The sequence below is a fragment of the Gigantopelta aegis genome, unplaced genomic scaffold, assembly GCF_016097555.1.
Source record: "Gigantopelta aegis isolate Gae_Host unplaced genomic scaffold, Gae_host_genome ctg2786_pilon_pilon, whole genome shotgun sequence".
Lineage (NCBI taxonomy): Eukaryota > Metazoa > Mollusca > Gastropoda > Neomphalida > Peltospiridae > Gigantopelta > Gigantopelta aegis.
In genome coordinates, this window is record NW_024533037.1 from 17,850 (window position 1) to 45,699 (window position 27,850).

The 27,850-nt window shown below is 34.1% G+C and overlaps 1 protein-coding gene across 1 annotated transcript; it reads left to right on the plus strand.

Annotated features, from left to right (window-relative positions):
- Window positions 1-3,933: 3,933 nt before the first annotated feature.
- Window positions 3,934-25,873, plus strand: LOC121391663. The gene is made up of 15 exons (XM_041523215.1): window positions 3,934-4,077; window positions 4,753-4,893; window positions 14,197-14,473; window positions 15,175-15,315; window positions 17,463-17,632; window positions 24,497-24,568; window positions 24,633-24,740; window positions 24,790-24,852; window positions 24,908-24,977; window positions 25,030-25,164; window positions 25,209-25,258; window positions 25,316-25,448; window positions 25,499-25,622; window positions 25,690-25,756; window positions 25,805-25,873. The coding sequence occupies exons 1-15, from the start codon at window positions 3,934-3,936 to the stop codon at window positions 25,871-25,873; spliced, it is 1,764 nt and encodes a 587-aa protein (XP_041379149.1).
- Window positions 25,874-27,850: the final 1,977 nt, after the last annotated feature.

Below are 27,850 nucleotides of genomic sequence, written 5' to 3' on the forward strand. Positions count from 1 at the left end.
TTCTGTTTCAATAAAGAAGAAATGGATACGAAGTTCTGTACGATTGTAGAAAATATAGCCACGATGAGCAAGTCCTTCAGAATAGTCCACCTAGTTAATCAGTATATCTACAATCACAAAATTATTACTAACCATGAAAAAGTCACCACTCCAAGATGATGGACTTGCAACTAAAATAATGAGAACACAAATATTATTTTTATATAGTACACTAATCTTACAGCAATGCTGTGCAACAGGTTGACTGTAGGCTAAGCCTAAAACCAGCTAGAAAGATCAATGAAGCTTGCATGTTGGTTTAAAGACAGCACTTCACTTAGATGTCAAATCCATTCCACCTTCAACAGACAAACAAAAGAGAGACTACACCTCAGTTTTATGTTATTATCTTCACCACTAACCCATCCCTCTATTGATAAAAATATATTTTTCCAATGTATTATATTATAATACATTTTATATGTAATTGTACATGAAATATGATAAAGGAAGGTGGTTCAGTTTACAAATGATAATAATCAGGGAACTCCTCTTAAAATCAACAACACCTGATATTAAGTGATTATAGAAGAGAACCAATGTTAGCTTGTTGTAAATATTGCTGCAAACATACAGCAGCTTCATTACTTAACCCTGAAGCAATCATTCCAGGTAGCTTCCCTGGATATTCAGAGGAGAGCTCATACAAGGATTGTGCTAGATGTAATTTAGCATTAGGAAACCATATCACCAAAAGGGGTCATAATCTTTAGGACCAGACCATTACAAGCTGTGAATATGCCGTCTGATAGCCAGGAGTGTCATCCACCTCGATAAAATGCTCATCATCGGGTGTTGAATCATCTTCTGGCAGTTCAAACAAGCTGATAAGTGCTTGTAGTAAAGGAACCCATAGAGGGCTAACACCTCAGACAACATGTCTGGTGTCTTTTGTTAATATCTTAGTGATACCTACAGCACATATTTTCCGTTCTATTGGCCCACTCACTTTTTGAACATCTGCTATGATACTTTTCAAGGAACATTGCAAGAGTTTAGGCTCGGATGGAATCAACTATCTGTAGTAAATTAGGACCACACCACTTTTTGCAGCATATAAACAAAGAAATACAATCAGTCCTTTAACATACTAGTGGTCTTGCTGCTCTGAAGCCTTTGAAAAAGCAAGACAAATATACTCTTAATATGTTGACTCAAAGTGCTAGAGCTTATATGCTCTACAATACTCCCTAATAGATAAAACCCCTCGTGATCATTAGCTTTTGACGCAATTAACTTCTGAAACACACACAAGGAGATTCATAAATTTGTCATTACCTGTTACATCTGCAGGGGCTTTTTAACAAATGCTTGCAAAAGTCGGACAAGAGCTGAACATTGCCAGGACGTTCCCAAAGTAGAGGTGTTAAAAGGAGAGGATATATTGTCATATAAATAGTAGGTATTGGTAATGGTCGTAACTCCAGAAGAAGGGAAAGGATCTGAAAAATGTAGGGTAGAAATTCTGATACATCTCGAACCAAAATGTTCTCAGAATAATTGGAAAGGAGCGCATCTTCAAATTTAGTTACAATTTGAGTATCAACTTTGCAGGTGTAGCGAATAATACAACACAATGCTTCAAATAAGTAATGATTAAAATGGGTTTGCTTGGATTTTGACAGACCCAGAGCCAACTTTGCCACAAGCTCCTTCAAAAGAGTCTCAGCATAAGGAGCAACCTTTTCATTCCATAGGTAGGACAGTAACCTCATGATAGCTTTCATCACATATTCATTCTCAGTCGACCCTTCTCGATGAAGACAGTTGAAAAGATTAGCAAGAAGGTTTTCAAAGTGTGGTTCTATATCAGCAGGAGTTACTACAAAAGGCCTTCTGCATTACGAAGCAACATCAACTTCTCGATACAGTTAGCAGCATATGTATGAACACGATACTGGTAGCTGTTAAGTGGAGAACTAAAAGAGGCAATGAAGTAGTTAGAAGTTCTCGAGTAAGACGCCACGAAATGTCATAAGGTAACGTATTGCATCTGCTCTAAGAACAGGTTGTTTGTTAATATTTGGAGCAGATAGCTCAGTGAGACATGAGCAGTGAAGATTTCAGCAACATTAACAAGATCACTGTCTGTGTAATGCCATGACGTGAGGTTTTAGTACGTGTTGCTAGCGTCTGTTATCAAAAAAAGAGCTGTATATCCCGTACTTTTCCAACTCTTTGCAGGATTCTGGATATTCCTGTAACATAGCAGATATGTAAGCTGAGAAGATGGTAGTAATAGGCCCTTCAAAATAACGACATAATCCTCTGATTAGATTCGAAGCCGAGTGTCGACGTGTACCAATATCAGAACCGTTCTAAATCTCTTCGCAGATACTCCTCAGGATTGTCCTCAAAGAGTTCTTCATCAGACTCTCGAAACTTCATATTAGGGACTATGACGTTTCTCACAAATGTTACGCAGAGTTGCTTCATCAGCAAACAAGTTCTGATAACTCGGACGCTCAATAACTGATGCTAAAAACTCAATGGCAGAGTACTAACGAGCATGTCATGTTTTGGACGAGCATCAGTAGTGACAAGAAGACTCCAAACTGATTCAACATATTTTGGAAGATAAGGAGAGAAGTCTTCATCATACTTCTGAGCTAACATACCTGAAATGGCACATATTTGAGATTTAATCATCTCCAGAGGCCCCGATTCTTCATCATCATCTTTTCTAGTAATTTGTTATTTGTTGTGAGGAGAGTATGAAAATGGGCCATCCAGGCTCGAGTGCTTGTCAGCAAAATGATCTGGTAGCTCTGGTATGTTAGACTGTAAAATATCTTGGAGATGAAAAGAAGTGAAGCTAAATAGAACTTTTTAAAGCTGATGGGTTTTGAGTATTGGCTGAAGCAAGTTGCATTGTTGATTTAGGAGGTCTGTAAGTGGAGAGGCAAGTCCATCTAGAACTACTTTGATCACAGACCATAATTCTTGTGACTGGAATTCATAACGATTAGCGCTTAGTCAGCGAATGCGCTGTCCGTAGGACTCCATTGATAGCATGAAAAATCTCCTGATTTGAAATGATTAACCATTTCATCCATTAAACCTGGCCAATTGTTTGGGAAATCTTCCTCCCAATTATGGTAATTTGCATCACTAAGCTGTTTTTGTATGGCCTCGGGGTTTTTAACATGAGACCAATTATGTGCTTTTTAATCAGTTGGCGATCAACATCAGCATTTTGTTTACCTTTGTCCATCAATAACCCGCCAGTTACGTTTAACAAAATTTTTGAACATAATGCTGGCAGCTTGGCGTATGTGAGGCTCCACTTGTTCACTATCTGTTAGTTGGAGAAGGAGCATGGGATAGTTTTGAGTGTTTCCACGGACACCAGATAATCCTCTGCTTGTTTTCGTACTTGATACTCGGGTGAGAGGGGTATGTGTGAGATAGGATACCAGCACTTGAAGATTTCTGGAGTTGCTTCCATTCTATATAGAGGAAGAAGAAACATTGTACATTAAAAATTATCATAACCTTCTTATTACTATTTTAGCATTTTTATCTTTTCATATTTATTATATTTGTAATTATTTTCGAACTTTACCTTTCTTTTCAATTGTTTTATGAAAAAGAAATTTAATATTAATTGGGCACACCAGCTTTATGTGACAGAAGCTTTGAGCATGCGCAGAAGGTAAAGCAGACAATCAGCTCCTATTCTAATTAATGCACCACGCACACACATGTTATGTAACCAGTACAAACCACTACCTGTGATACTATGGCAAGTAGAGATTTACTAGGTATATTAAACGGTATACGTCAAGTGGTGACTGCTGGCAGCTCAACCACTATTGCTGAAGTTCGTCACGTCTCACAAAAACTCTTCATACAGCAATACATCAGTTCATTATGTCAGCATATACTAATGTAATGGAGAAATGGACAAAAACCGAACAAGACTTAGATATACCTGATTTTCCACCATTTGATGACATCAACTCTACAGACTGGGAGTTCTACAATGAAGGAGTTCAATATAACGCTGGTACAAATGGTCGTCATGACAACACTACTGTTACTAATAATAGTAACAGATCCATCACTTCTAATGATGTTTCAATCAATAGTATTAATAGACGGACGGGTTTCATACTATGTCATTACATCATCAGGTCAATAATGATATAACAGTCGATGAAAGTACTACAGAAAGGGTTAAAAATAGACAGGTTAGTTATTATCACTAACATGCTAATGTCACATGCTTATCATGTGACTATAAGGCTAAAGAAAGGCGTGTACCTGCCTCTCGAGTTGGGAGAATGGGGTCAACTTTGGAGGTACATATACATGATGCAATAACTAGTCACACCCACTTCTAGGGTTAGCAGCTGGTCTTGGCCTTGGTACAGCTGCAGAGGTAGCTCGGAGAACTTTGGGTTTCTTGAAGATTCTTTAGCTGTGGGTAAAAGCCCTATCTTGACTCAAGCTAATATAGAACGCATAGTCAGCACTTTATGTCGTGTCCGAGGTGCTGCTTTAAAGATTGGTCAGATAATTAGCTTGCAAGGTTTGCACATGATGATGTCATAATGATGTCATATTGTGTAATTTGTAGATAACAGTCTCATTCCTGACCAATTCAAGAGATATTTGAACGGGTACGGAATAATGCAGATTTTATGCCATCATGGCAAATGGAGGTATGTGCACTGTTGTGTTGTTAAGTTATTGTGTGTTTTCCTTTAGAAAGTTCTCATAGAAGAATTAGGACCAGACTGGTCAAAGAAATTAAAAGAATTTGATCCTCACCCTTTGGCTGCAGCGTCCATAGGTCAAGTTCATCGAGCTTGCCTTCATGATGGAACTGAAATAGCTATGAAAATTCAAGTAAGGATTGTGTGCCCCCTCTGTTTGAATATTACTAGAACCTTTGTTATAGTATCCAGGTGTGGCCCAAAGCATTGACAGTGATATCAATAATCTTATGGGTGTGTCCTCAAATTATGGGACCTTTTGCCCCCCTGGTAAAGCTCCTCCCATTTTAATTTACTAAATGTCTTATGACTAGGTTTATTTATTGATGCTGTCGTTGAGGTGGCAAGGAAAGAGTTGGCCTGGGAAACTGACTATATTCGTGAAGCTACTCGCTACCTACTGCACTAAATTTAGGTAGTTATTATAGGGTTAAATATTATTAAATTTAACTCTTTTGTAGAGAATTACTTGCTGATAGACCTGGATTTGGTGTACTCAAGTAATTCCAGAGTTAACGACCAAACGTGTCTTGACGACAGAATTAGTGGAAGGGATTCCTTTAGACAAATGTGTGTCTCTACCACAAAATACAAAGGATAATGTTAGTATGAGGAAGAGTGTTACATATAATGACTCTCTTATAGATTGCTAGCAGAATATTGAATTGTGTTTAAGAGAATTGTTTTGAGGTTCAGTTCCAAATTGGTCTAATTTTTAAAAACTCAGATAGAGTGGATGAATGTAAATTGGTCTAATTTTTACTTCAATGAGTCTCAAATAAAGTAGGAAAATGTCTAATTTATCTGTTTTCCATCCTCTCTCCTTCTCTCTTCTCCTCTCTCTCTCTCTCTCTCTCTCTCTCTCGCTCTCTCTCTTCTACAGATTTATTTACTGATTTTGGTGGCTAGCAGACATTTTCCCAAATACTTTACTGATGAATATCTTAAAGTAATGTATCCATGATTCTCTAGTTAATTCTAATTTTAATTGACAATTTGATATTAGATAATATATGGGTCCCACAATGGGAGATATAAACCAAGTAATAAAAAAGCTCTAAAGCATTACAATTCCTTACTGGATATGAGTCTAAGGTAAACAAAACATATTATCAAAGTTCTGTTCTCTCAAGGGACATACAGTATATACTACATGTATGACATGTACATTATTATGGACTGTTTTTTTTATAATGGTATGTTTTAGTTGTTGTTATTTTTTTAGTATCGTTTAGTTGTAAATGAAACATGACTAATGTATCTATGTATACAAAATCAGTCTATCATATCAAGTTGTTTTCCTATCAATATATGTGTAGGTGATGATACAGGCGCACGTTGAATGCTGTCATGATTCTTGGGAACCATTTAGTCAAGATAGAGCCTTTGATTTCAAAGGACAAAAACAACACAACGAATTCATAAATTGATACCTGTTCTATTAGAACACAGACTGACTCCGCCCCCTGAAGAAACATATTCGTTACACAGGTAATATTTGTGATACCTCTATCTCTCTCTCTTGACTGCACCCATCTGCTAAATTGTCTTTTATGATGGTTAGACATGTCCTTAATGCAGACATTAACTAATAATACACTTAAGTATTAGTATGGGTGGAGCTAGTTCCCTAATAATGATTAGAATGTCCCTAAGGCAGGTATAATTTCATCTTTTTGCTTTACAGGAAAATGTCCGGTGCCTTTCTCCTCTGTACTAAGGCTAGTGTGTGTGTATAGAATGTCGACCAATGTTCATGAAAATTTATGACAACTATAATTTGATGATGTACGATGATAATGTCACATGATTGTCATGTGATCATAAAAGTAAAGGTATTTTTTATTCAACAGTGTACCACTACATTTACTCAATATGTGATGAGTTTTCAACAATTTAAATGAAAGGAATCATTTATACAAAATTATTTCAGAATTAAAATAATTATATGATATATATAATATATGTGTGTCAATAAAGGAGAAAAAATGAGTTGAAAAAATTGAAACCCTACGATAACACAAGCAGAGATACACGACAGGAAAGTTTGTGTGTTATAGTGTCTCCCAAATGTCAATCAGATTGTCAAGACCAAAGAGATAACCATACGTTCGTGGTTACCCTCCTCCCAGTTTCGTCGATGATCAACTTTTGGCATCCGTCAGGAAGAGAGAATGGTCTTACCAAGTCAATTATACTAACTCTAGCTTGATTATTGGAGTCATATACAAATAATAAGGAACTCCCAATTACCTAAAATAAAATAAGATACATGTAATTTAATGTATGTATGTATCTACATTAAAGTCACATGTATACATGTACCATAATATGTCATTATTACCTCATGTTGTAAGAAAAAGACAGATTTTTTCAAGAGCACTACGAACTTGTTTCAATTGATCTAACATTTTACACTGTAATATGGAGATATAATAAGGGGTGGAGTCTGTAAAATCACCACCAACCTTGACATGAATTTTTTTTGTTTTTTTCATTGCTCTTTATAAACTTCCTCAAATGATGATGGACATACCCTCTCTCGACAGCGTACTGTCTTAAATTCGTCCCTCAATGGCTTGTCCTTAGACATGCTAAATGGTGTAATTGTGTGGTCAACATGACATATATATGTATATTCTATACCTTAATGCCTTCAATTCTAAAACCTAGAGTGGCTGTTGAAGAGAGTGTTTCTCTCCATTGCATGTAACGTGGTTTGGTAATGGCTTTAGCTGCATGTTCAGCTTCTGTTGGTTCATTGGGATCAACTGCTATCATTTTATCATACATATCCTAATATATATGAAACATAATTGAAATTAAAATGGATATATAAACATTTCCTCATGTCACATAATTATCTTACAACGTATTAAACCACTTTATTAAGGGTCATCCTCAGAGCTTATATTAATACTTATTAGTGTATTGTTTAATCTTAGATTTTCAAAGGGAACACCTCCTCTACTTATATCAATTAAAATTGATATATAAACATTTCCTCATGTCACATAATTATCTTACAACGTATTAAACCACTTTATTAAGGGTCATCCTCAGAGCTTATATTAATACTTATTAGTGTATTGTTTATTTTAGATTTTCAAAAGGAACACCTCCTCTACTTATATCAATTAAAATTGATATATAAACATTTCCTCATGTCACATAATTATCTTACAACGTATTAAACCACTTTATTAAGGGTCATCCTCAGAGCTTATATTAATACTTATTAGTGTATTGTTTAATTTTAGATTTTTCAAAAGGAACACCTCCTCTACTTATATCAATTAAAATTGATATATAAACATTTCCTCATGTCACATAATTATCTTACAACGTATTAAAACCACTTTATTAAGGGTCATCCTCAGAGCTTATATTAATACTTATTAGTGTATTGTTTAATTTTAGATTTTCAAAAGGAACACCTCCTCTCTACTTATATCAATTAAAATGATATATAAACATTTCCTCATGTCACATAATTATCTTACAACGTATTAAACCACTTTATTAAGGGTCATCCTCAGAGCTTTATATTAATACTTATTAGTGTATTGTTTAATCTTAGATTTTCAAAGGAACACCCTCCTCTACTTATATCAATTAAAATTGATATATAAACATTTCCTCATGTCACATAATTATCTTACAACGTATTAAACCACTTTATTAGGGTCATCCTCAGAGCTTATATTAATACTTATTAGTGTATTGTTTAATTTAGATTTTCAAAAGGAACACCTCCTCTACTTATATCAATTAAAATTGATATATAAACATTTCCTCATGTCACATAATTATTTACAACGTATTAAACCACTTTATAAGGGTCATCCTCAGAGCTTATATTAATACTTATTAGTGTATTGTTTAATCTTAGATTTTCAAAAGGAACACCTCCTCTACTTATATCAATTAAATTGATATATAAACATTTCCTCGTGTCACATAATTATCTTACAACGTATTAAAACCACTTTATTAAGGGTCATCCTCAGAGCTTATATTAATACTTATTAGTGTATTGTTTAATCTTAGATTTCAAAAGGAACACCTCCTCTACTTATATCAATTAAAATTGATATATAAACATTTCCTCGTGTCACATAATTATCTTACAACGTATTAAACCACTTTATTAAGGGGTCATCCTCAGACCTTATATTAATACTTATTAGTGTATTGTTTAATCTTAGATTTTCAAAGGGAACACCTCCTCTACTTATTTCACTGTTTGATGCCAAAATATTTATGTTCATAATACATACAAACATCCTCTGTACTAAGACACTAATATAGTGTTTATATATACATAGTATCATATTAATGGAATGCTAAAATAAAGATTACTATAAACAGAAATCTCACCTTTGTTTATATACTTGTTCCAAGAAATTCAACATACTTTACTAAATTACATTATTAAGAAAGACTATACAAATTAATGTATACTTACTGGTCTAAGGACTTCTTTGACACTTGCTTTAGTGAGTTCATCTTCTAACTAAGTCCTTAAGAGAGAGAGAGAGAGAGGGAGAGAGAGAGAGAGAGAGAGAGAGAGAGAGAGGAGAGAGGGGAGAGAGAGAGAGAGAGAGAGAGAGATGCGAGAGAGAGAGAAGGATTATCGGTACATTTCAAGAGTCAATTCCTCTAACCTGGTTCCCATTTAATATCCATTACAGATGGATTATCAAAATCACGCAATAAATCAGCCATTTCAATATATACTGTTCCAGTTAAGGGAAATGGATATATAATCAATCAATGGACAGATATAAATGGATACGCGAGTGCTTAACATTAGACAATTCAATTAAAACATGCCAATCATTTAAACATTAACATATTAGAGTAAAAAACAAATGATTTATGTAACCACAAAAATAATAATATGTACTATAATCTTTATATATTTCAAGAATGTTGATTATAGTACTACTTCAAAAGGGAGTGTAAATAGACAGACTAATTACTCATCCTACAATATTGTACCTCAGTGTACTTCAAATAATCTAAATAGCTAATTAATTGTGTGGGTGTGGTTAGGTATTTGGGATGTGGGAAAATTGATAAAGACAACAATGGAGGATAGTTAACCTCTGTCTCTTAGATCAGGAGGAAGGAGGGCATACAAAGAGTTACCACATAGTATGAGGTAGTTCCTTATAAACAAACAACTAATGAATGAGGATACATTCTGAGTCTTCTTTGGTAAATTCTCTTCTATATTCAGGAACAAAAGGTCTCAGAATATCATCCATTTAAAAGTCTCAATGCTCTCTAGCCTCATCTGCAGACGATTTCTTTATTATAGTACCATTTTCTTGACCAGGACTGAAATTACCTGAGGAGAGAGAGAGAGAGAGTATATAATAGCACACAGGTGTGTGATAAGCAGCATGTTTACTACTTGTAATACTACACACAAGATCATGTAGTGTTTAAATAACTACATGTTGTGAACAGTCTTAGAACATTTCCTGCCCATTTACAAGTCAGAAGTACTACAACTTTCATTAGTTTATATAGTTACTCTCACCTTGGTGTCCTGCTAACTGGACCCAGGGGTACTTCTTACGATATACTTGTACAAATGGAGACCACTGGACTGCTTTTCTGATAACAGCCCATTTCTTGAGTTAGGAGAGAGAGAGAGAGAGAGAGAGAGTTGAAAGCATGTTTACTTAGCATATCAAAAACTATATTCACAATAATTTTACCCATGAGATTACTGTTATTGTGAATTTTAGACTAATTTTGTGTGTGCCACTAAACACATGAATATTGTTAATAGTTTTTAAGGAAGTAAACAATTGTGAAATATTAACAATGATAACAAAAATATCATTCAAAGGGAGTTGAACTTCCTATCCAATTGTCAATTTATAAGGACATAAAAGAACAATCGCATAAAGGGTTAATATATACAGCTAAAATACCTTTCTTAAGACATCACAGATATGTAAACTACGAAACACTTAATGCTGAGAATTAACTGATAACCAGCAACACGTTAATTATATGCATATTATCTGGTAAACAAATTTAAACAGTATGTACATTGTATATATTATGATATTGAAAACAAACTGTTAGGGGATACTAAGAACATAATGATAACACACACACACACACACAATAGGCATACAAAAGGATATAATATTTCCTGTGAAAGTACCAATTCTAACATTGAAAGCTAAAAGACAGAACTTGCATATAATAACTGACTGACACGATTAAAATCAATAAGGAACTTTGATAACTAGTAAGGAAAGACACACATAGAAGGCTAGCAGGTGAAAGCTTAGGAAAGCATGACTCATTCTTTGAAGCCATTTACGTAATACAACGTAAAATGACAAAGAGCTATGTTGATATATGGAACTAAAATATTATAAATGAGAAATGAAATCAAACAGATATTTAATCCAAAAACAAAACTTCTTATTTACAGTAGGTCCTTATATGCAATGTGTTGATGATCAGCATTGACATATATGCCAAACTTAACAGGAAGTTACAAAATCATTGATAATTGAGGTAAAAGACAACATAGGGAGGACATGAAAGCTATCAGTCAACTTCTTATTAGTTACTGTTGTCACTTGTTGCTCATGACAACCAGACATTACAGTAAACAGTGAAATTTTAAATTGAGCTACTCTCTCAATAATTATAATAAAAACACACTCAGCAATTAGATTGCAAAGTTTTCCCAAAAGAGTTTGGTTATTATTCATATGTGAAAAGGATGATGAAACTTGATGAATATTACAATCCCTTTCTAGTTGGGAGATTTAAAAAGGGAAGTTGATAAAGCTTAAAAGGGAAGTTGTTATAGCTGGTCAGCACATTTTTTAACAGATATGTGATAATGTAACTTGATTACTTTATTGAACATTGACAAGATATTTTGTTGGCTGTGAATCACAACTAAAACTACATTATTTTACAAATTAAAAGTGTCATTCTTGAAAGCTAACACATACCTTTTTCTTTTGTTGAGTTGTTGTTTTCTCTTTGCCTCCTCCAGCAGGTGTAGGTATTGTCAGAGCGCATGCTGCATTGATGGATAGTGGGATGGGCTACTAGGAGGGAAATCTGCATCTAATATAATCAGTTTCACCATCAGTTCCCGGCGGAGATGATGATGATAGCGTGTCATCTTCAAACATAGTTACATTTTCTCGACTTCCATTGATGCTGCTGGCATTGGACAAAGGAGAGAGAGGAGATTTTGATCAGATAACAAATCTTCGTCTCCACTAGGTGACAAGAGACTCCTATACTGTAAATTAAAGGCACACAGTAATATAAAGACATTGAGGTGAAATATTTACTGTAGAGTATGTAAACTAGTTAATCATTATTATGTAAATAACTAAAAAAAATTATATGAACATGTTATTCATGTTGTGCTTACTAAGACCACTGAAGTGACTGTGGATGAAAGCAGCTGAGAGGTGGCTGCATTGTGATGTTTTTCGAAACATTCCTCCATCTTCATCCTCAGGTGATACCATAATTAAGGGTACATTCCGGCTTTGTTTGACATTCAATTGACCTGGTAAAGAGTCCACTGGAGTTGTTTCTAAAGGCAATGGTTGATAGTTTTACTATGATTGCAATCATCATTATCAAAGCTTGGTGAAGGTGAGCTATCAGCGCTTTTGACTTGACTTTCACCACGAACCGTAATTTTTTCTTGCGAACTAGATTAGGTGTCCAACGACGTGGAGAAGATGGTGATGTAGGACTATCATCTGAATCTGATCTCTTTCTGTGTCTAGAGGAAGGGGCGAGGAGATCTGGTAACTTCAGTTTGCTTGACTTCTTGGCCTCTGTAGGTAAAGTGATTTAGCTAAGGGATTGTTGGTGTGCTGTCGCTTAGAGCGGACAGGAAGAGCTGAATCCAAGGCATGAACTCAAGATGTCATCCAAGAGCATTTCCATGAGCCTTTTTTACACTGACACTTTGTTCAGGAGGTGGTGGTCGCCTTGTAGCATAGCGCGTATCGTATTTTAACTGATATTCTCACCTGAATAAAATCGCGTACTATATAAAAATCTTGTAGTTAGACTCACTCTATATCTGCGGATACCATCAGATTGAATACTTGGTTGTGTAGTCTCTCTTCCTGTATGTGCTAGCTACTTTAATAACGGAATCACAAAAGTGAACACTCCTCCTCTTCTTATAGGGCAAAAACATTCGCGGATACGCCTCATTAATATTAAAGTTATTAAAATGTAATAATTATAATTCCTTATATATAGGATCGGTCCTATATAAGTAGTATAAGTCTATTATATCTGTTAGAAACGTATTCTGGACGTTTGTGTTCAGACGTTTTGTGGGGGTAAATTTAACACTTATGTGCTACATTTTAAAATACTTTTAGAAATTATTATTTATTATATTTTTGTAAGTGCTGATAAGTAGCTATTTTGAGTTAAATAAATGCCATGCAGATGTGATACTTCATTCTCCGAAGTATAATATATTTCCTGAGACAATCACATCTCAGTACAATACTGGGGCATAAGATAAAGCACACATTGTAAGTACTGAAAGCTATTTGAACATTTTGTAATGTTATTCACTTGATGTAAGTCATGCTTTAAGTGTAGCTAGTGTTACATAATACTTACGCAAATGTTAAGTGAAAATCAAACCCTCCTTTTGCACAAAATGTGTAAATCATGTAATCATATGTACTAAAATAGAAAGTGTACATGATGCTATATTTTAATAGTTTTGTTGAGAATTCACATCTAAATGATTGCTATGAACTTTGGACTGGATTATATAGAAAATTAATGGTTCATTACTGTGTTGTGTCAAGGCTATAGTGCAGTACAGTATAGCGTAATTGAGCATCACAATTCACAAAGGGATTGTTTTTCCATTTCTCAGGAGTAAATTAAGCTAGGAATTACTACTACTAATCTCCCACTGCAAAACATTTTAATCTCCAGAGATTGTTATGAGTTTACAGACTATAGTCTGTATTAAAGTTAAAAAGTATTCATCATTGAAACTGGATGTACTCTGTACTTCTAGTCATTTCTGGAGTAGTATAATACAACACCAAAGGTTGTCATTATGACAATGATGTAACAGTAGCAATATTCATATGACCATCTAGACCGGACATGGTGATGTAAAGTTTATAATTCATAGTTATATAAACACAAGTAAATTATCTCATTGATGTCTTCAGGTCAGGGTATTTTTTTGCGTATTTTACTAAAACAACACCAATTATAGTACAATCTATATTAAAAATTCTGCTGATATAAGTTTATTGTGATAAGTCAGGAAGTGCGCATGCGCATAATTGCAATACGCGCGGACTTTTCAAGAAAGAGAAATGGCTGAAAAAAGGTACTTTAATGAGGATGATTCACAACTTTTATTTAGTTCACACTTAGTAAAGCGGGTTTACAACAGATTCCAATGTATCCGAAGACATTGGTTTATCCATATGGTGAGAATGACAGCACAGAATTCCAATTGGAGATGATCCGAGCCAGACAAGAGAAATACCAGTGTCAGCCGCCACAAGAGGAGGACAATACTTGTGATATGGACATGACAGAAGCATGTCCTGTTAATATTACACTCAATGTACCTGTAGTACCTTCAGTAGAAAAAGGAAAGAAGGTTCTCCAATTGATGCAAAAGCCTGACTTAAAAGGTATATTAAGCATGACTCCGCCCCCTTACAGCATGAGTATAGCTGATAATGGAATAAGATCCTGTGTACATGTATATAATATATTTTTTAGATGGTAACGTTGATAGTTTAGATAATATAAAAACAAAAGAAAATGCTGTTATACCCAAAGACCAAGTTAGTAAATGATAATGTTACAGAGATTGTGTAGACTGTAAATATTTTTTTGTTTAATAAAACTGGGTATGTTATTATCACCAGATGGACTACAAAGTCTTGGATCAACAAGACGTACCCCATCATCTTAAACCAGCAACAGTTATATCTACAACTCAAGAACTTTATGGAAAAAGAGAACTTACCTCCTCCTGAAACAGAGAAGACACTATACCACTTCACACCTAGTACCTCAGATGACATATCAGCTATGAGTTCATACAGGTAGAGTATATGATAATCCCCTTATATGAACAATACCACCTACATGTATATGTATATATTTACATGTACGTTTGTACGTGTACATGTACAAACATACATCAGAGCAAGATACTCTCGATTTTTGTTTCAACACATGTTATATTTACATGTAACTGTGTAAATATGTAGGAAGTAAGTCATTAATTTACATGCACTTCCTAATATCTAGTTGGCATGGTATCGCATCAATGATAACTAAACTAAGTTTTAGTGAAGCAGACAGTGTTAGTTCATTGTTTCAGGGGGACAATTGTTAGATGACAGAGGAGGGCGTGGTCGTTGTCCGCAGGTAAAATTAGACTGTGAAGACAAGATTCTATTGACACAGGAACAGCAGGTTTTTGAAGCGCAGTTTAGTAATCGCTATGGTGTGATGATGAGAGGTATATTAACTGACTTTGTAATGATCTCTTCCTCATTGTATATGACATGTTAGATTGCCAAGTCGTCATGAGTCTGAATGTATTGATGGTTCAATGGCCACTTCTATTAATGATCCTTCATCATTTAGTGTTTTTGATGAACCGAGTAATGCCTCATTAAATCCTCCTCAGACTATAGCATCAAAGTAGTGTGTACTTCAGATTTCTCTTATAAACTCTCTCTTCTCTAGACCTCTTGTGCAAATAAACTCTCCCTGGTGCAAAGAATACCACTTGGTTATCTCTCAAGATCAAAGCAAAAATGCTTCAGTAATGTTTAAACCTTCATCTGATCACCTATCAAAAGGAGAAGTTGAATCATTCAGTGTTTATGATGAACCAAGCATTTCTTCCATAAATCTACCTCATCATACTACAAGGTATAACTGTAGTTAATAGTTGTAGTTATATTATTGTTTGATATAGACCAATGGTAGCAAGGAAGCCACTTGGTGTTATCTCTCAAGATCAAAGCAAAAATGCTTCAGTAATGTTTGAGACTTCATCTGCTCACCAATCAAAAGAAGTTGAATCATTTAGTGTTTATGATGAACCAAGTATTAACAATGCTTCAATAAAATCCACCTCTATCAAAGTAAAATTGTAATGTCTATATATTATATTATCTCTCTTCTAGACCAATTGGGCAGAGGAAAGCACTTGGTATAATCCCTCATGATCTTAGTAGAAATGACACATCTAGATTACCACATTACCAGTCAAAAGGAGAAGTTGAATCATTCAGTGTTTATGATGAACCAAGCATTGCTTCCATAAATCTACCTCATCATACTACAAGGTATAACTGTAGTTAATAGTTGTACTTATGTTATTGTTGATATAGACCAATGGTAGCAAGGAAGCCACTTGGTGTTATCTCTCAAGATCAAAGCAAAAATGCTTCAGTAATGTTTAAGACTTCGTCTGGTCACCAATCAAAAGAAGTTGAATCATTTAGTGTTTATGATGAACCAAGTATTAACAATGCTTCAATAATCCACCTCTATCAAAGTAAAGTTGTAATGTCTATATATTATATTATCTCTCTTCTAGACCAATTGGGCAGAGGAAAGCACTTGGTATAATCCCTCATGATCTTAGTAGAAATGCTTCGGGAATAGTCAATGTTTTATCTAGTAACCAGTCAAAAAATGAAGTTGAATCATTTAGTGTTTATGATGAACCTTCTATAAATCCACCTAGTAATATATCAAGGTAAGCATTTATAATTATGTTATAATCTACTGTTGTCTCTATTAGAACCTTGGTTCAAAGAAAAGCCATGAGTGTTATTCCTCAAGATTGTAGCAGAAACACATCTGGAATCAACACCACCAGTAGGCATCACTCAAAAATTGGAGCAGAATCATTTAATGTATTTGAAGAAGTTAGCTTGTTAACGACTGACTGCTCCTCAATCTCCTATCATAATATGCCTCAAGTACAATCACCCAAGAAAGAAACAAAGGAAACTCCGCCCTTTTCTCTCATTAACCCTTCATCGTCTGACAACTTTAAGTCACCTCAAGAACCCTATGCTGATCAAACAGTTAATCCTCAATTTCTTAGTAACGATCACACCAGCACACCCTCTGGTAAACCAGTAGGTAAATTCACTTAACACTTTTCAAATATTCTATAACATTTTTATTATTTCTTGTAGCACTCGATGCACCAAATATCACTGCTATACAACTTGAATCAACAATATCATTTCCTGATCTCCAATCAGCTATGTATCAGCTTCCATTGAGAGATGATCCTAAAATAATTAAGGACTATATACCACCTCAGCAATGGCACCTCCAAAAACTTGACCCCATTCAAGAAGAATCACGAAGTACCTATACTAGCTCTTCTAGTGGGAGTTCAGCTAACATTTATAGTAAACTATCTAATTTTAGTAGAACATCCAATATTTCAAGTGCCAGTCAATACCATGATGAAGAGGAAGCTCCTGGTAATTTAACGAGTGAATAATAATATTAATAACATTATTATCTTAATAGAACTTCAAGTTTTAAGAGACTGTGGCGCTATGAACTCTAAACGTCAAATTAACCCTTTTGTCACTGAAACTATTGAGTTCATGCTACAATCTCTTCCAGTCACAACCACACCCGTTCATCGTAGCCCCTCCTCTTGTCCCAGAATGACAATTGGTCACACAATCCCTTTATCTGGTTCAACATACACTATAACCACCAAGATAGCAAAAGGAGGGTTTGCTACAGTTTATACAGTCACTGGTATAGATGAAGAAAAGAAAGCATTAAAGGTAAGTATTATAAGTAGACATAGCCTCAATATAAAGGTACCATTAACACAATAACAGTCTATAGTACATGTACATATAATTTGATGAGGCTAAGTGTCCTTAATATAAGTTGTTTGAGTAATCCAGTTTAATGAGAGGAATAATTAGGTCTCCACCACTCGCTTAATTAAATGTTCTATAATTTTTTTCCTAGATCCAGAATCCTCCCTTTTTGTGGGAGGTGGCCATTACAGAGGAATTACACAAGAGATTACAAGCAAATGATTTGTTATATTTGGTATGTATCATTATAAAATATGTCATTACATGATCCTGTTGTGTTTTAGACACATTGCTATATGAGTATAGACACTGTTCAACTATATAATAATGCTAGTATTATGATATATGATTATTATCCTTATGGGACCTTGTTGGTAAGTTGTATAAAGGATATCTTTAAAATGGATGGATGAATCTAGAAAACATAGATGAATTATTGATAAGTTCTTACATATTTCACACATTGTCTTCTTTATTTTCTCTATATAGGATTTAGTTAATACTTGTCGTACTCTTGGAAAAAAGTTGACAGAGCCGTTTCTCTTGTATTATGTATTGGAGTTAGTACAACTAGCAGATGCTTTGCATAATTGTGGTATTATACATGCTGATATAAAACCTGATAACATTATGCTACGAGATCTCCGAAAAGTCTTGTAAGAAAAATTTATGAAATCTTTATTTTTTTTAATGTTTCATAGTGTACTATAAATAGTAACACATGTTACTATATTTAGGATAGTTGTCAAATCTAATATCATGCAAGATTACACATTTCTTTTGTTGTAGATCAAACAAAGGTACAAGTACAATTAAGGGGTGTGGTTTATGTCTGCTTGACTTTGGTCGTGCCATAGATATCCAGGCATTTCCTCGTGGTACTCAATTTATCGGATCATGTGACACTGACTCATTTCAGTGTATTCAAATGCTAAACAATGAACCATGGACTTGGCAGGTAATAAGGTTGAATCCTGTTTCATAATAGCATCTATATAGAATGAATTTATATACTAAGTTTTATACAATTTGTTTTAATAGACTGATTTACATGGCATTGCTGGTACTGTACATGTTCTTTTACATTTTGATTACATGGAAATATGTAAACATCCAGTATCTGGTCTTTATCAACCAAGAAACTACCCACAAGGTATCACCAAATTCTGTTTATATCCAATCCATTGAAGATGTACTGTTGTTTTGTATACAGGATGTTAGATCGTGTGATGTGGGTTAATTTTTTCCAAGCTCTTCTCAATTGGACAGGAACTGGTGAAACACAACGTCCGAATCTATTAGAAATGGCGCAACCTTTATCAACGAAATTATCCCTATCTGGGAATTTATCTGTTAGTCTTAAGTATTTATGGAACCAGTTAGAACAACAGAGACTGAAGAAGTAGTCTGTTTAAATATGGAGTCTGTTTTTTCTTATTAGTCATTATTTTATGGATGCACTCATCTGTTAATAGATATGTCATGACAATTTTAGTCTGAAACTTAAGTGGTCTGGGCAACTAACCCTTAGTTTAAAAATATTGGATAGGTGGCTAAACCATTTGTTTTGAAAATGTCAATGTCTCAATGTTAGGTTGATCTGTTTTCATGATCTGCTGGTCAGGATCTAACAGAGCTAATGCCACCTAAAGTCACTTAGGGTAAACAAGGCTATTTTTACACCTTCTGTAAATCACATTATGGGATGATATTAATAAAGTTGTAGCTTATAAAACCCTAACAGTTCTTGTTCATACTTGTCATGGATAATCTACACAGTTCTGAGCCACAATATTGTCACAAATATTTTGACACAAGCAGACAACTATACATACATGTAAGATACATCTAAACTATCAACACTATTTGTCTGACTGTCTACACAGAACTTAATGCATAAAAGATGAGTGCAATGAGGGTACATCTATAAGTTCTATATAATTAAGTGTTTTTTTGTGAGTAGGTGGAAGTATACAACTGTTATCAATGACAACCTCACTGTAAGTAGAACCTTAACTTATTTTGAGTTGTTACTTAAATAAATGTACATGTACAAATAAATATGTACATGTTTATATTTATTGTCTCTTATTGTAATTGTAATATCATACTATCAAGAGATGAAATCTATAATTTCTTTTTACTATCTCCAAGCCTGACCAGCAAAAATGAGCAGCAAATATATGTGAATATATTTATTTCATAAATAAAAAGTAACACAAAAAAGGTTATTAATTTTACATTAAAGTATGGTGTTTCTTTACAGGCTCCATAGACATTTTAAAATATAAAATAATGTGAATATTAATTGCTCCTAAAAAATAAAATCTATGCATATTATTACCATTAGTGGTCTGGTATTATGACTTCAATCATAATGAACTGATGTTATTAACTCTTTTGTATTTTTGATATCATGTCTTAAATTTTTTTTATTTGATTCTCAATATCAGGATTTAATAAAACAAAAAAATTATGTTAAATAGAATTATAATTTATAAAAAAACCCTTGTGTGTTGCCCAAACGATTCCTACTCGCTCACCCACTCAGGCTTCCACTTAGGCTCCAGGATTCCCTGCTATTGCTAGCTGGGACCGCCACCTGGCTTGGTAACCCTCGTCTTCGCGAGGTAATCCTGGCTGGAGCGTCGCCCTAACTTAAACCAGCCGTACGGGATTCCAGCTCTTAGGGAATGTCGCATTCAGGAACCGGGAACCACAAATACACCAGCCTCATCTCGTTTAAAGGGAGACTACCAGCCCTATCCTAGTCGGCCTTTCGGATACTCCGTAGAGTATGCTGGTAACCATCTCAGAGGTCTGATGCATTGCAGAACGCTGGCCCACAACACACTGGCACTCATGACTGCTTCAGTTTCTTTTTATATGTACGTCAGATTTTGTCTTCATGCTCTTGTGGGGGCGCGCTGTGCTCGCCTATGAATCTCATTAACGATAACTATATGGTTAAACTAAGGCTTAAAGATAAAAAATTACCTAAACAATCTTCTTCATTATCTTTTGTTCTTTCTATCTAAATTTATAACAGCCCCTTTAGTTCCTCGAGTGCTCCAGACAAGTATATTTGTATAACTTTCTCCCACTAATGGCTGTTGACTTATCTTGTTGTAGCTATTATTAGCTAATTATATAGGGTCAACCTAAGACTGTTTATATAACACTACAGTTAATACAAAAATTGACATCCATAATCTTATGTCTCAATTTTATAAGAAGTGGTGGCATAAATTTAAGCTTTAAATTACAATGTAAATATATAGTACATCAAGAGAAGACAAGTATATAAGTTATAAGCACAACGATGTTGAAGACTTTGTTATGTGAATACAAAAGAAAGGTTGGCATATTTTGTTATATTAATAGTTTGAAGAGATTCACCACAGCTTCCATACCTAAATTTATATTATATTAAACTTATTATAGGTGTCTACCCTTCACAAATATAGTCTACAATATTGTCTGAATTATCTAACTCATCAAAAATCAAATCCTGAAGGTGAATTCTCTTCTTACCCTGTTCAATATATTATTGACTAGTTGAACGTAATACTTATGAGCATCTTGGTATCTATCAGGAACAAATGATTCATGCATATCTGTTTTCAATAATAAACTCTGATATTTATTGTATTTTTCTCTTTTACTTGATAGAGTTTGAACAAGAGATTCTGACAAAATGTTTTTGTACCATTGCTATACCTGTACCTTTTGTATAGGTTTAGTAATACCCTCAGACTCAGTAAACATACTCCTCACCTGTGTGACAGTATAAGTTGTATTAATTTAAATGTTTTTAACTTTAAATATTACACCTGACTTTGTACATTCACAACATGCATGTTTGCTGGTTGATTACAGGAATCCTAAAAAAATAGGGTGGTTCAGCAGACACTGGAGGATACCACAAACATAGCAATTGCTAACTGTGTTGGCGATACAAGTATGTATCGCTATAATTCTCACATATTATAGTTTTGCGCATGCGTGGACCAGGACCAGAATTGACTCAATTGAGTAAAAGGGTTAAAAATTGAAGGACACCTTCTCCGGCTAATGGCACTCGCTGATGAACCTAAGAGTGTAGAACAAGTTAAATGGTCGGACAGGTAAGATTTTCACTTCATTATACATTATTGCATTCATTCAATGCAGTACTTTCTACAAGGAGGCTCTAGACAATGTTGTATTGTACAATGCACAGGTAATCAGAGAGAGAACATCAAGGTTACCTTACATTGATGCTCAAACTGGCATAGCACAGAAAGGTAATGGTTTTTTTTTAACTAATTTATATCATAATTTTTCATGATAACAAAGATTGCCGTTTATGGAGGGGAAAACACGAGCGTATGGTGGGCAATCTACCAGGTCAAATTTATAGCTACCCTCCACGTCGTTGGCGCCTTGAAACAGCTACACCACTCCCACAACCAATTAAGAAAAGTATTCCATTTTCATTTTAATTATAATAATCCTATTAAATAATTTCATAGCATTGTCTGAAACATCAGAACCTACCAATGGAACAGCAGGATCAGCTGGTCTTGTGCAATCAGTTGAAGGGGGTGTAGTAACCAAAAGGAGTTCTCGCCTTGCTGGTTTGAAACGAGATGAGAGTACGTAGAAACATTTCAATATACACATGTACAACTCTTGTAAAGAGAATTATCAAGTAATATTATGTTTTGGTAGGTGGTGTCACAACAAATACATCAAGAGTAACTATGGAGTCACCTATCAGTTCTGAAATGAATGAAGACGAAAGTGATAAAGACATGGATTTTATTGATGAATATGACTCAGAGGAAGAGAAACGACTCAAAAAAAGAGAAAGGTGTCTTATTTTAGAATAAAATTCTACAAATTTTTTCACAATTTGTTTAGATTACTACACGTACTCGTACTATTACAGCACCTCAGAAAACCACTCGAGATCCAGAAAAGGAAAAACCTTATGCATGCACTGCTTGTAATCGTCGTTATAAAACGCAAGCCTCATTAAAAGCCCATCAAACTCAGTATCATGCTGGGGAGTCTATATTGACAATAGAGAAACCCTCATTGGTAGTGACGTCAGGAGGAATTAGTGCATTAGGTGGGGGAGGGGCTAAACCAGAGGAGGCCCCTGTTGTTAAGAAACGTAATCCGTATTGCGATTTTTGTCTTGGAGATGATGATTTAAATCAAAATTAGGGAAACCAGAGAAAATGGTGTCATGTGCCGACTGTGGTCGATCAGGTATGTTAGTGAGTCTGTTTACTCTCTATCTTATTTCTCTTTAGCTCATCCTTCTTGTCTTCAGTTCTCTCCAACTCTTGCAGCTGTTGTTTTGACTTACAGATGGCAATGTATTGAATGTAAATCTTGTTCTTTATGTGGAAAATCAGACAATGATGTAAGTACGACATAATACTGAAGTCTCATTCCCAAACTTACAATCCTGGTTCTTAAACTTTAGGATCAACTCTTATTTTGTGATGATTGTGATCGAGGTTATCATATGTATTGTCTTAAGCCACCAATGAAAGAAGCTCCAGAAGGTCTGATCAATTCCATAATAGTATTATTTTTAACCCCTCCCTAGGTAGCTGGAGTTGTGGCATGTGTAAAACTCACACTTCCTAAATACATCATGTATCATTCATCATCTATCATAATTATACTATGAGTAAAATTAGATTGGATCATCAATCCATATTTTTGATACAAACCTGAATTAATGTAGATAAAATATTACTAGCAGCATAATTCTTTGTATAAGTTATTGGGTAAAGCAGTCGACATTAATATTACATGTATTACAACACTAATTATATTATATAGATATATTTAAACACTATTTTAACTCTTGTAATAAAGAATTAAGTTCTATAATTTATATTATAGTCAGAGGTAGTGTGTGTGTACTTGGACGACACAGAAATAGAAGTGATAATCTTTTATTATAAGGTAGTTTGACGAAGGAGTGACAAAATTTGAAGAGTTTTTAGTGAGTGGTAGCCAAACAGTTTAAACAGAATGATCTGACATCTGATTCCTCATAACTAAAAAATAGAGATAATAATTAAAAACAATAAAAATTAAGAGAATTATAACTAATTTATAACTATAATACATACAATGTCATATCTTACTTAAGGACAGAACAAAACTGACAATAATTTTGTCTGCAGACAATACAAGACCGATGACAGAACATACAGACCCAACGGTCACAGTCAGTACATCTCACTCTGTTAGCTCCTTGTCCCGTCACGTCACAATGGGTACAATATTGACGTGGGGCCTTCCCTCCCTTTAAAGGAGACTTTAAAATTAATTTGTGTGCGCCATTAAACAAATCCATTCATACCACCAACTGCTTGAAGTCGTTGTGAAGATACATCTGGATTGGCTCCTTTGAATAGCAAAGCTTTAGTTAGAGCTAAAAGAATGGGGTGTGGTCATTATAGAATGGCGGTTAATTCTTCTTACCATATATTCTATCCATCTCGTCTTTGTCTGCTAATTCTTTAGGACCAACATGGATTTTTAATTGTCGTGGAATCTCATCACCAAATGGATTTTTTTCTTTTTACTGGTCTAGCCATTTTTTGTGCAACTTCACTGTTTATTATTCATAACTCATTAATATTCATAGTCCTCAAGCATCCACGTGGTAGAGATGGAGAGATCTAAGATTCGACTCAAAACTCATATTGTAGAAATGTCAGTTATAAATAGTTAATTATATAGTAAACTCATATTGTAGAAAATGTCAGTTATAAATAGTTAATTATATAGTATCTTATTCTTGAATAGGCACAGAGTACTGACTCACCAGGTAGCTATCCTGGCTGTGACGACTCCTGGAATATTGATAAATTTAAGGAGGTAGATATACTCTATTCACACTGAGAATGATATATGCATAAATGTCACTGGCCTTTTCTCTTAGAAATTCCATGTTGACATTGTTAGTCTTAGTTATGCTACAGCTGAATTTGATATGGTCAGATTAGATGCTGCTATTGCTAATGCTATTCGTCGTGTTCTCATTGCTGAGGTATGTTTGCATTGTAACTAACTCTATAAATATTAAATAATTTTTCAAGGTTCCTACGATGGCAATTGAGAAAGTACATATTCATAATAATACATCCATTATCCAGGATGAGGTACATGTACACGTACATGGATATAATAATACATGTGAAACTCTATTAACATTAGGTTTTAGCCCATCGGATGGGACTCATTCCAATATTTGCAGATCCTCGTAAATTCTCTTTTCTTCCTCCTCGTAAGAACGTCATTTCACAGTTTGTAATGCTCAAATTTTGTCTTTATTTTAGAGGAAGAAGGAACACCATTTCCAGAGCCTTCATCTCAACATATGCTTGAGTTTAAGTTGAAAGTAAAATGTACTCGTAATCCTAAAGCACCTCAAGATTCAGAAGACCCCAATGAACTCTACCAGTGTCATAGAGGTATATTTGATAATGTAGGCGTGGCCCTTTTAGTTTGGATGTAGTTACTACAGATGACATGAAATGGGTTCCAATAGATGAACAAGATAAAATGGTATAGTATTAATATGGGTTATCTTTGGAATGACTCTCTCTCTCTCTCTCCATTTAGTTTTCAGTACATGATATTCGTCCTGTTGAGAATGATATCTTAATTGCTAAGCTCCGCCCAGGACAAGAAATAGATCTTAGATTAATTTGTGTTAAAGGCATTGGTAAAGATCATACCAAATTTTCACCAGTTGGTATAGTCAATTATAATTATATCTTTAGTATATTAATTGTTTTTAAATAGCTACTGCTTCATATCGACTGTTGCCGGAAATAACTTTAACTAAACCAGTAGTTGGACCACTGGCTGACAAATTGGCAATGTGTTTTCCTAAAGGTGTCATAAAAGTACAAGATGTTGCTGGTAAGTAAGGAAATAGGTTTTGTGTTGTTTTGTCTTCCTTTTGTTCATCTCTTCAATTCTTCTTAATTCAGGTCAAAAAGGGCATTTGTATCTAATCCTCGTAAAGATTCTTGCAGTAGAGAAGTTTTAAGACATGAGGTTATCAATATAATGTGTTATTAATGCTAAGTCTCATTACATGTCTAGGACTTGAAGGAATGCGTAGAGTTATCTCGTGTTAGGGATCACTTTATATGTAAGTGCAGTGTCTTGTAATATGAAACATGCAGATATTTGGCAATAGAGATAACAATGTTATTATTTTTGATTAGATTAGTCTTTTTAGGAGTCATAAAATTAGACTCTATTTCACCTGCTGTCTAGGAATGTACAAATTCATCAGTGTGTTTGATTTCTCTCCCTCCCTCCCTCTCTGTCTCTCTCTCTGTCTCTCTGTCTCTCTCTCTCTCTCTCTCTGTCTCTCTCTCTCCTCTGTCTCTGTCTCTCTGTCTCTCTGTCTGTCTCTCTGTCTCTCTGTCCTCTCTCTCCTCTCTCTCTCTCTCTCTCTCTCTCTCTCCTCTCTCTCTCTCTCTCTAGACTCAGTAGAATCCACTGGAGCTCTTTCTGCTGATACTCTTGTTCTTGAAGCATTAAGAATTCTAATAAATAAATGTACTCATTTTCTTTCTGAATTAGATGACATAACTTGTGGAAACTAAAACAGTTAAAAAGTCCTAAAATATACTATAATGATTTATTTGTGATTAGAAAACCTATAATGACACAGGAACTATAACTAAAAGTTGTTTCAAAATAATCCCACAGTTACCAAAAATGTTTGTGTGGGATTTCTATGTAAACTTGAGGTAACTATTGGGTAGGTTTTATATTAGGTAATTCAATTGGATATTGCATTGGGTTAGCACATTGGGTATTGTATTAGATAATTCAATTAGGGCATTGCATTAGGTAATATATTGGGTAATGTATTAGATATTACATTAGATATTACATTGGATAATATATTGGGTAATGTATTAGGTACCAGTATTAGATATTACATTGGATAATATATTGGGGGTATTAGATATTACATTGGATAATTATTGGGTAATGTATAGGTACCAGTATTAGATATTACCTTGATAATATATTGGGTAATGTATTAGGTACCAGTATTAGATATTACATTGGATAATATATTGGGTAATGTATTAGATATTACATTGGATAATATTGGGTAATGTATTAGGTACCAGTATTAGATATTACATTGGATAATATATTGGGTAATGTATTAGGTACCAGTATTTATTACTTGGATAATATATTGGGTAATGTATTAGATATTCTTGGATAATATATTGGGTAATGTATTAGGTACCAGCATTAGATATTACATTGGATATATATTGGGTAATGTATTAGATATTACATTGATATTACACTGTATAATATATATGGGTAATGTATTAGGTACCAGCATTAGATATTACATTGGATAATATATTGGGTATGTATTAGGTACCAGTATTAGATATTACATTGGATAATATATTGGGTAATGTATTAGATATTACATTGGATAATATATTGGGTAATGTATTAGGTACCAGTATTAGATATTACATGGGATAATATATTGGGTAATGTATTAGGTACCAGTATAGATATTACATTGGATAATATATTGGGTAATGTATTAGGTACCAGTATTAGATATTACATTGGATAATATATTGGGTAATGTATTAGATATTACATTGGATAATATATTGGGTAATGTATTAGGTACCAGCATTATATTACATTGGATAATATATTGGGTAATGTATTAGATATTACATTAGATATTACACTGTATAATATATATGGGTAATGTATTAGGTACCAGCATTAGATATTACATGGATAATATTGGGTAATGTATTAGGTACCAGTATTAGATATTACATTGGATAATATATTGGGTAATGTATTAGATATTACATTGGATAATATATTGGGTAATGTATTAGGTACCAGTATTAGATATTACATTGGATATATATTGGGTAATGTATTAGATATTACATTAGATATTACATTGGATAATATATTGGGTATGTATTAGATATTACATTAGATATTACATTAGATATTACATTGTGTATTACACTGGGTACATATCCATATAAGGGTTCTATTGGTTAAACTTATTTTTCCACTGATAATTAGGAGACATCATTTTATAGGATTCTGTTGACAATGAGC